This window comes from Portunus trituberculatus, chromosome 14 (assembly GCF_017591435.1).
Source record: "Portunus trituberculatus isolate SZX2019 chromosome 14, ASM1759143v1, whole genome shotgun sequence".
Taxonomy (NCBI): domain Eukaryota; kingdom Metazoa; phylum Arthropoda; class Malacostraca; order Decapoda; family Portunidae; genus Portunus; species Portunus trituberculatus.
This window is the reverse complement of record NC_059268.1, coordinates 2,037,105-2,048,517: the sequence shown is the minus strand read 5'-3', so window position 1 is coordinate 2,048,517 and position 11,413 is coordinate 2,037,105. Positions and strand designations below refer to the sequence as shown.

At 45.3% G+C, this 11,413-nt stretch overlaps 1 protein-coding gene across 6 annotated transcripts in view; it reads right to left on the bottom strand.

Annotated features, from left to right (window-relative positions):
- Window positions 1-845: 845 nt before the first annotated feature.
- Window positions 846-11,413, bottom strand: part of LOC123503499 — an 11,667-nt gene continuing 1,099 nt past the window's right edge. For 2 of the 6 annotated variants that reach the window (XR_006674477.1, XM_045253332.1), the window contains exons 2-4: window positions 7,516-8,209; window positions 4,107-4,220; window positions 846-1,119 (exon numbers count right to left, since the gene is read on the bottom strand). Coding sequence is in view for 3 of the 6 variants with exons in the window: in XM_045253332.1 (XP_045109267.1) it covers window positions 4,133-4,220; window positions 7,516-7,841 (414 nt within the window). In the remaining 3 variants the exon portion in view is untranslated. Of the gene's footprint in view, window positions 1,120-4,106; window positions 4,221-5,265; window positions 5,399-7,515; window positions 8,210-9,488; window positions 9,535-11,413 lie in introns of those variants that run through there. The other 4 variants (XR_006674478.1, XM_045253330.1, XR_006674479.1 and 1 more) reach the window with 3 other exon arrangements.

Sequence of the window (11,413 nt, the reverse complement as noted above, 5' to 3'; positions counted from 1 at the left end):
GAGAGAGAGAGAGAGAGAGAGAGAGAGAGAGAGAGAGAGAGAGAGAGAGAGAGAGAGAGAGAGAGAGAGAGAGAGAGAGAGAGAGAGAGAGAGAGAGAGAGAGAGAGAGAGAGAGAGAGAGAGAGAGAGAGAGAGAGAGAGAGAGAGAGAGAGAGAGAGAGAGAGAGAGAGAGAGAGAGAGAGAGAGAGAGAGAGAGAGAGAGAGAGAGAGAGAGAGAGAGAGATTTGAAACATTTTATTTTCCCATGCAACAAAAAATATATGTATATAATCACAAAATAATCTGTCATATTTGGGAACCCTTTTGAAGCAAAGATTTTTGGGCAACAATAAGAAAAGTAAAAAATAATAATAATAAAATAAAACAATAAAATAAAAATAATTAATGAAATTGTCAGTATAAAACAGTAGATAATGTAGAGGATCCTGAATCAATGAAGTAATTTTACATGAAGTATTACCAAGCAATGGTAATAAAAGTAGTATTGGTACTAGTAATGATAACAATAGTAACAGTAGGGCAATGATAGTAATGCTAATATTGATCACACAATAATACACTATTACCAATAACAATAGTAAGTGTTGAGAATTAATAGTAAAAATATTACTAACACACGAGATGTGAAGTCGACGTGACAGTTAGAGTGACACCAAGATAATAATAATGGTAGTAATAAAAACGTTGATTACTAGACAATACTATACAATTGATTACAACACGGTGTCATACCCGCACGTTTTGCTGCTTCAAATCAACAGAGTGGCACACAAACTTGCCTTTATTGGCAAATATATTTTGCGTTTGGAGGATGTGGTGTGTTGCATCTTGTGGGGAACCTCTCCTAGTCACCTGCTGCTATAAGGTCCCCCCACCCCCACCCCAATCCCTGTTGTGTGAAGGCCTGTTCCAAGAGTCCCTCCTCCTGGCACATCTCTGCAGACGTATCATTTCCTCCCTGGACACTTGATTCTGGTGCAGATACACAGATGTTGGACTCTGCTCAAACTGTAGTAGTCCAGTTTCCAGCGCTGTCTGTGCTCTGTGCTTCAAGAAGGTGGTACTCTTCAAACGTCCAGGAGAAGACTCCTCTCTGCCGGCGGTCGCTTGATTTCGGCCTGGAAACAATAGAGAGGTTACAGAAATGATACCGAGCATTCACTACTGAATAACACCACACACACTACACACTCTCCACACACACACACACACCACAAACAAAGAACACAGGCAGGCAGGCAGAGAGAGAGAGAGAGAGAGAGAGAGAGAGAGAGAGAGAGAGAGAGAGAGAGAGAGAGAGAGAGAGAGAGAGAGAGAGAGAGAGAGAGAGAGAGAGAGAGAGAGAGAGAGAGAGAGAGAGAGAGAGAGAGAGAGAGAGAGAGAGAGAGAGAGAGAGAGAGAGAGAGAGAGAGAGAGAGAGAGAGAGAGAGAGAGAGAGAGAGAGAGAGAGAGAGAGAGAGAGAGAGAGAGAGAGAGAGAGAGAGAGAGAGAGAGAGAGAGAGAGAGAGAGAGAGAGAGAGAGAGAGAGAGAGAGAGAGAGAGAGAGAGAGAGAGAGAGAGAGAGAGAGAGAGAGAGAGGAGAGAGAGAGAGAGAGAGAGAGAGAGAGAGGAGAGAGAGAGAGAGAGAGAGAGAGAGAGAGAGAGAGAGAGAGAGAGAGGAGAGAGAGAGAGAGAGAGAGAGAGAGAGAGAGAGAGAGAGAGAGAGAGAGAGAGAGAGAGAGAGAGAGAGAGAGGAGAGAGAGAGAGAGAAGAGAGAGAGAGAGAAGAGAAGAGAAGAGAAGAGAGAGAGAGAGAAGAGAAGAGAAGAGAGAGAAGAGAGAGAGAGAGAGAAGAGAGAGAGAGAGGAGAGGAGAGAGAGGAGAGAGAGAGAGAGAGAGAGAGAGAGACGAGACGAGACGAGACGAGAGAGAGACGAGACGAGACGAGAGACGAGGTGAGACGAGACGAGACGAGAGATGAGAGGAGACGAGACGAGACAGAGAGGAGACGAGACGAAACGAGGGAGGCTGAGGAAACGAGACGAGACGAGAGACAGGAAACGAGACGAGAGAGAGGAAACGAGACGAGAAGAGCCGGGACGACACGAGATAAAATAGGAGACAAGACGAGACGAGACGAGACGAGAAGAGCCGAGACGAGACGAGAGAAAAGACGAAAAGAGACGAGAGAGAGGAAACGACACGAGAGAAAGGAGAGAAAACGTGACGAGATGAGAGAAAGGCGACGAAATGAGACGAGAGAGAGGAGACGAGACGAGACAAGAGAGAGGAGACGAGACGAGACAAGAGAAAGGAGACGACACGAGACGAGAGAAGAGACGACACGAGACGAGAACGAGGAAAGGAGACGAGACGAGAGAGAGGAGAGGAGACGAGACGAGAGAGAGAGAGGAGACGAGACGAGAGAGAGGAGACGAAACGAGACGAGAGAGAGAGGAGACGAGACGAGAGAGAGAGAGGAGACGAAACGAGACGAGAGAGAGGAGACGAGACGAGAGAGAGAGAGAGAGAGAGAGAGAGAGAGAGAGAGAGAGAGAGAGAGAGAGAGAGAGAGAGAGAGAGAGAGAGAGAGGACATGGCATCACCAGAGACAATATATAAACTCGTATGCAAGGAAATGGAACACTCTGTTGGCCTCACAGGAGATAAACCTGAGTGACACAAACACTCAGACATTTAAAGTGCAAGTGAACCATTGGTTACTGAGGCAAGGGTGAATCATGTACAGTGAACGTAGTATATTCAGTGTTATTACAATATAAGTTATTGTTGTACATACAGAATGTAATATACATCACCAGGGTCAGATTTTAAGATAGGTTGCACTAACCCTGTACCCTTTAGTCTGTAAAAACAACGTTCTTATGTAATGTAGAAGTTGTTTTCCTGTACATTTGATCAGTATAAATAAAAAAAATAGAGAGAGAGAGAGAGAGAGAGAGAGAGAGAGAGAGAGAGAGAGAGAGAGAGAGAGAGAGAGAGAGAGAGAGAGAGAGAGAGAGAGAGAGAGAGAGAGAGAGAGAGAGAGAGAGAGAGAGAGAGAGAGAGAGAGAGAGAGAGAGAGAGAGAGAGAGAGAGAGAGAGAGAGAGAGAGAGAGAGAGAGAGAGAGAGAGAGAGAGAGAGAGAGAGAGAGAGAGAGACAGAGAGAGAGACAGAGAGAGAGACAGAAAGAGAGACAGAAAGAGAGACAGAGCATCCAACGCCGCGCCATACGGCTAGTAGATGCTGCAATACCACCTCACCCAGAGCCTGAGCGTCCTCTTGATTCACTGGAACACCGCAGAGACGTGGCGGCGATCGTAGTGTTCCATAAGGCACAGGTGCAAAGAGTGCCACATCTGGCAGGGCTGCGTCATCCTTTAAGAGTCACCGCACGGAGCACGAGAACGGTGCTCAATGGTGGTGACGCCGTAGAGGTGCCGCGATCCCACAGGTGTCAGCATCAACGCACCTTCGCAGGACGCGTCTCCAGGATGTGGAACTTGTTCACGGCCGCGGTGCCTCACGTCCAGGAGATGAACACTCACAGTGTCAAACTGATGGCACATAAGTGGAGACAGACACTGCCAACTCCTCTGACACTCTTTGTGACGTGACACTCAGTGTAGTGCAGTGCGTGAATAGTGCTAGTGAAGTGAAACGAATAGTGCTCCATTTACATGCTGACCATCTTGTATATTATCTATTTTTAAGTCTTGTAAATATTGTAGAGAAATAGATTGTAGTACCCTTAGAATAGGTAGCACACGACAGTGCGCCTTTGGGTACATGTTCTTCTGTATAAAGTTATGTTTAAAAAAAAAAAAAAGAGAGAGAGAGAGGGAGGGAGACGAGATGAGACGAGATGAGACGAGCGAGAAGACACGAGATGAGATAGAGAAAGGAGACAAGAAAAGCGGAGACGAGACGAGAGGAGACGAGAGAAGACCCAAGATGAAAGAGAAGAGACGAGATGAGAGAGAAAGGAGACGAGGAGAGAGAGGAGGCGAGAGAGAGATGAGACGAGACGATGCAAGAGAGAGAGAGAGAGAGAGAGAGAGAGAGAGAGAGAGAGAGAGAGAGAGAGAGAGAGAGAGAGACCAGGCACCACCACCACCACCACCACCTCGCTGACTGGTGACGCTGGTCTCATCATTGCTTCACCCTGCAGGAACGCTCACTGTGCTTCACTTGTGACACCACCACACATTTCATCAACCTCCTGCCACCCATAACTCCTCTGCAACATGCAATACAAGTTAATGTCTTTATAGGTGACACACACACACCTTTTCTTATTTATATAAATGATATAATCAAATCCAGCTCAAAAGTTACTTTAACTCTGTATGCAGACGACATAAATTTGCTTACGAAAGACAAGGACATACACACTCTACACTCAAACATGACCTCAGAACTTCATTTAATAAATCAATGGATAAAACATAACAAACTAACACTCAATATAAGTAAAACTAATTATATTTTTTTCCAAAATCGGTCAGTAAAAAATCATATCCAACCAATACTTCTTCCAAGTCACTCTGCAATGTGTCACTCAAATAAAAATGTTTAGGTGTATTTTTTGATGATAACCTTAATGCAGTGGTTCCCAACCTAGGGGTAAATTACCCCAGTGGGGTAATGACCCCATATTTTTGGGGTAATGGATGTTTGGCATGGGATGAGGCAATCAGTTTACATTTTCATATAATTTCAATGAAGATTTCTATTAATTTTTTCTGCTTTCTATGTATGAACTAAAATTACTTCTTTTCGTATTATAGATTTGCATTATTGTATTGCATAGTTTCTATTTTGTCTGTTTTTGAAGTATGAAATAGAGTTACTTTTTTTCCTATATTACGAGTATTTGTTCATTGGGGTAATGGATGATTGTGAAATTGTATTTTTGGGTAATCGCTGCGAAAAGGTTGGGAAACACTGCCTTAATGTATGCATGAAACTGTCTATAGGATGTGTGGGATATTGTACAAGATACGGAATCAACTCACAACTGAAGCCCTACTGAGTATTTGCTATACACTCTGCTATCCTTATTTTATTTATTGTGTCTCAGTTTGGGCCTGCACTTGGCCGTCTTTCATAAATAGATTAAAGATAATTAAAAAAAAAATTTGCGATGTATATTTTGTATGGGTAAATTCGACTCAACATCCACACTTTTTTCTAATCATAAACTATTGAATTTCTTCGATATTCATAAGTGTTTTGTCCTTTTCTCCATCTTCAAATTCATTACAAGATATCCAAATAATAACCTATTTAAATGTGTAGATTCACCGTATGCAACAAGAGGTGGGAACTTGAATTTGGAGTGCCCGCAATTCCGCACACAGTTATTCAAGCACAGCATATTTTACTTTGGTCCACAGCTATGGAATTCCTCGCCTCCTGATATAAAAGATATTACTAGTATCAGTTACTTTCAGTTTAAAAGAAAACCAAAGAACATTTCCTTAGATGTTTATAACTAGCAGCTTGCAGTCCATCATTTATTTGTATTGTATGATAAATTTACTTTAAAGCTGGATATAAATTATTCAGGAATATATATATATATATATATATATATATATATATATATATATATATATATATATATATATATATATATATATATATATATATATATATATATATATATATGTGTGTATGTACGCACAAGTATTTATATAAGTAATGTGTTCGCATGTACGTATAGTGTGAACGTGATTGGGTAAAATATGACTTATTCTTATACTTCTATAAATATATTGCCAAGTGAAGTCTTCCAACAGAGTCACCACATAGTTTAATAACTCCGTTTATCAGGGAGCCTTGGCTCGATAGACCATGCCAATGAACACATCTGTTTAACCAATATATATGTACATGTAATGAAATGGCAATTTTACTTTACTTTACTTTACACACACACACACACACACACACACACACACACACACACACACACACACACACACACACACACACACACACTATTTGATAAATGTTTGTTTCAATGTGCATAGTGTGTGGCCAGCCAGACGCGTCCTGACATTGTATGGTGATGTGAAGGTGTGGTGTTGGCGGCTCAGGCTACATGTCTTGAAGTGACGCTTGGCAACTCAAGGCGAGTGAGTCCATCATGTCGCACACTCCAAGACGTTGTTATCGCAAAACCTGTAGCTAACAGTGCTGCCCAACTCTCCAGGTGTCCTTACAACAAACTTTGACTTGACGTTAGGCTAATGAAAAATACTGAAAACTGTTCTCTAGTAATTAAAAGTCAATCTTCTCATGTTTATTATCGTGGTGTTTATAGTGCTTAGCTAGACCTCCTCCTCCTCCTCCTCTATCTGCCTACCTCTCCATCTATCTGTTTGTTTATCCAACTGTCCATTTACATATCTATCATCCCATCAAAATAGCCGCTTATCTATCTATCTTCACACAAGCATGTAAATACCACCACCACCACCACACACACACACACACACACACACACACACACACACTCTGTGTGTGAGAGAGAGAGACACAGAGAGAGAGAGAGAGAGAGAGAGAGAGAGAGAGAGAGAGAGAGAGAGAGAGAGAGAGAGAGAGAGAGAGAGAGAGAGAGAGAGAGAGAGAGAGAGAGAGAGAGAGAGAGAGAGAGAGAGAGAGAGAGAGAGAGAGAGAGAGAGAGAGAGAGAGTGTGTGTGTGTGTGTGTGTGTGTGTGTGTGTGTGTGTGTGTGTGTGTGTGTGTGTGTGTGTGTAATTCACCTCGGTCATCTGCTGGTCACCCAGCCAGTCTTCCCCATTACGGAGCGAGCTCAGAGCTCATAGACCGATCTTCGGTTAGGACTGAGACCACAACACACTCCACACACCGGGAAAGCGAGGCCACAACCCCTCGAGTTACATCCCGTACCTACTTACTGCTAGGTGAACAGGAGCCACACATTAAGAGACTTGCCCATTTGCCTCGCCGTCTGCGGGACTCAAACCCGGACCCTCTCGAGTGTGAGTCGAGCGTGATAACCACTACACTACGCGGTGTGTGTGTGTGTGTGTGTGTGTGTGTGTGTGTGTGTGTGTGTGTGTGTGTGTGTGTGTGTGTGTGTGTGTATTCACCTAGTTGTAATGTATCATACTCATGTGGCCCCGTCTCCATATCTACACACATCCAACTTTCCTTTAAAATTATGCACACTCCTTGCTGACACCACCTCCTCACTCAAACCATTCCACACCTCCACACATCTTTGTGGGAAACTATATTTTTTCACATCCTTCAAGCATATTCCCTTGGCTATCTTTTTACTATGCGATCTTGTAGTTCTACTTAAGTTTTCCTCTCTCAACATCATTTGCTCATTATCCACTTCATCCAGTCCATTCAACAGTTTATAAACCTGTATTAAATCTCCTCTTTCTCTTCTCTGTGTGTGTGTGTGTGTGTGTGTGTGTGTGTGTGTGTGTGTGTGTGTGTGTGTGTGTGTGTGTGTGTGTGTACAGCAGTCGCGCGTGGGTGGTGAGTACTGACCTGTGGCTGTATGTGCGCGGCAGGAAGGAATTCCGGAACACCTTGCATGGGGCACTGGAGTCCGAGGTGGGCGTGACGCAGGCGCTGGGCGGGGGCTCAATGTCCTTCTCGAGGCGGTCAGCCAGCGAGAGCCGCGACACATCCTTGTTGAGTCCTGCTGCTGCGCATGGGCACTGCGGAGTATGCGTTCTCCGCGGGATTCTTGTAGTCGTGGTCGTGGAGGTGATGGTGGTGGAGGTGGGTGTGGTGTGGGTGATGCAAGGGGAGGAGGCGGTGGCACGGTTTTGAGAGGTTTCTTGATGGGGAAGTTTAGAGTAGAAGATCATGTGGTGGTCCAGACACTGTTGACGGCGCCCACAGCGTTGTGCACCATATTCTGCTCGTTCTGACGCCGCGCCTCCTCATCCCGACACGGGCAGTCACGTACGCGTTTCTGCTTCATGCACACAATCACCAACACCAATTCCACCACTAGCACTGGCATAGCGGTGCTGAACACCACCACCAGCACCACCTGACCCGCCGACATGGCCTCCGCCTCGGTGCTTGGTCGCGCCACGCTGCCCACCACTACTGTGACAATGCTGCACTGCGGCCCGCCCATGCTGTGCCGGCAGGAGCAGCGGTAGCCCACCGCCAGCTCCACCGCCTCCTGGTAGTAGCTGGTGTTAGCCCCTGACATCACTTCAGGCAACTGCAACACCATTAATAAACCCTGTTTTTTTTTTTTTTTTTTTATTAATGGCCATCACCCTGTCTTGGGTATTAGGCCATTTATTTATTTTTTTACATTTTTTTTTTAATATTTCTTTTAGAATAAAGCATATAGTTTTTTTTAATGGCTTTATTTATTTATTTATTTATTTATTTATTTATTTATTTATTTTTATTTTTTTTTTTTTAATATCTTAACATTAAGGGACTTCACATATTCTCATGCACGCTTCATTCACACAGGGATCCTATACCTGTCTCAAAACTATTGTCCTTTGTCAGGGCATGGGGAGGGAGGATAAATCACAATCACACAGGGTAGCTACGTAGTATCACTACGTATTGCATATATACATGAAGGGAAAACATTCACATTAGATCACGCAAAATTGGAAACATACACACTTTCATACTTTTATTTACATAAATATATAGAATAAATACATAGAATAAATAACATAATATATACACATAAATCACAACTCTCTGATTAAATTGGCCTCAGTCAGGTAAATCATCAGTCTATCGACCACATCCGGATGTTCATCACCCAGGAGGGTGGCTTGCGTTAGCGGGAGGCCGCGACCCCGGCAATACGCCGCCAAGGGCCGCCTCTCCTCACGATAACGCACACAGTGAAGCAGGATGTGCTCGACAGAGAGAGTGACATTACAGCTGGAACACCGTGGTGGGAAGGCGTTGGCTATGTGGGGAGCATGTGGGTGGGAGGTGCAGCCCATCCTGAGGCGTGCGAGGACCACCTCCTCCCGCCTTGTGGGGCGATTGGAGGAGGCCCACTGCCCAGGATAGGTTTGGTGGTGTGGAGGTGGAGGTTGTTCCAGTGACTCTGCCACAGGAGTTTTGCTGATGATTTAACAACTGAGAGACATGACTACAGATCCCGACGGAGGTTCCACGCTCCCTCGAGCTCAGCAGCAGACCGAGCTAGCATGTCAGCCTGTTCATTCCCGCGTATATTGGAATGTCCAGGCACCCAAACCAGTGAGAAGGATTTATGACATGAATTCAGCTTATTAATGATGTTGCCCTGGATTTCAATTGTATCCGTGCGGCCGGACTCTATTGCCTGAAGGGCTGACAGAGTCCGAAAAAATGACAATTGAATTATGAATTGAATTTAAAGCATAATCTATGGCTTTGTCAATAGCAAAATTTCAGCAGAAAAACCGATGTATGGGTAGGCAGCCGGAACCTGAGGGCACATTCACACGACCATACACTTGCACCCACACATTCACCTGTCTTGGAGCCGTCTGTGTAGAGATGTAGGGATGGAGGGAGGCCAGCGACGAGGGCTCGGAAGTGGTGTTGGAGCTCCACCTCGGTAACCACAGCCTTCTTCCCCTGAAGCCAGTTGATGTTGAAGGTGGTGGTGGGAAGTTTCCATGGGGGAAGGGTGGGCAGGAACACAGCGCATTTATACACACACCCCCACATCACCCCCCCCAACACACACACACACACACCCCGTAGTGTAGTGGTTAGCACACTCGACTCACAATCGAGAGTCCGGATTCGAATCCCAGAAAGCGGCGAGGCAAATGGGCAAGCCTTTTAATGTCTAGCACCTGTTCACCTAGCAGTAAATAGGTACGGGATGTAACTGGAGGGGTTGTGGCCTCGCTTTCCCGGTGTGCGGAGTGTGGTGTGGTCTCAGTCCTACCCGAAGATCGGTCTATGAGCTTTGAGCTCGCTCCGTAATGGTGAAGACTTGCTGGGTGACCAGTAAACGACCGAGGTGAACACACACACACACACACACACACACACACACCACGCTAGTTCACCCCCCCTCACCTCCCACTACGCCATCTGGACACCCTCCCGTAGGTGTACTCAAACTAAGAACAACCTCCCTATTGTGTGTGTGTGTGTGCGCATGGGAGTAAGCCTAACACCACCACCAGTGCCGCTATCACCTAACACGTGACTACTTCCACTACTACCAAATTAACTACTCTCTCTCCTTCACCAAGAAAAGATGAGATTCTGATACCAGTAACCACCACCACCACAACCACCACCACCACCACCACCACCACACAACACAGCACACACGAGGAAAACCAGCAATACAAACCTATTGACAAACAACGCTCTGTACAAAGCATTCCTCACCTGGACAAACACACTGGCACATCCCACTTGGTCGCTCGCTTGGCGCTAAAACACACCCAAACAATCAAAATGATCTTCAATATTAATCATCAATTTGTCAATGTCCACGGTCACAAAGCACAACGAGGTGACGGAGTGATGTCACCATTGCAACAAATGGAATGACACGATACACATTTATACAGTGTATCATAATGGCCTCATAATTCACGACCTCTTTTTATATTTGTTTGACTCTCTTCAATGACTTTACTGCTAAATTGTCATTAATTAATTTTCCTCAAGTGTCAAATGTTTCTTTACCACCTCAGACACGCTTATCACGCCCACACCCACCCACGCCCAACACAGCCTATCCATTACGTCATATACGCTAACCACCACCCACTAGGACGCCAAACACCACATGAAAACGCCCATACCCATCCACGCCCATCATAGCCTACCACTACCCTCTAAAATGCGATTGTGTGTGTGTGTGTGTGTGTGTGTGTGTGTAATTCACTGTTTGTTTGATCTGCTGCAGTCTCTGACGAGACAGCCAGACGTTACCCTACGGAACGAGCTCAGAGCTCATTGTTTCCGATCTTCGGATAGGCCTGAGACCAGGCACACACCACACACCGGGACAACAAGGTCACAACTCCTCGATTTACATCCCGTACCTACTCACTGCTGTGAACAGGGCTACACGTGAAAGGAGGCACACCCAAATATCTCCACCCGGTCGGAGAATCGAACCCCAGTCCTCTGGCTTGTGAAGCCAACGCTCTAACCACTGAGCTACCGTGTGTGTGTGTGTGTGTGTGTGTGTGTGTGTGTGTGTGTGTGTGTTTGTAAATCTGTCTGTCTGTGTGTCTGTCAATCTGTCTGTCTGTCTGTCTGTCTGTCTATTTGTCTATCTGTCTGTCTGTCTGTCTGTCTGTCTGTCTGTCTGTCTGTCTGTCTGTCTGTCTGTCTCTCTCTCTCTCTCTCTCTCTCTCTCTCTCTCTCTCTCTCTCTCTCTCTCTCTCTCTCTCTCTGATGGCCATATTTAAGAAATTAC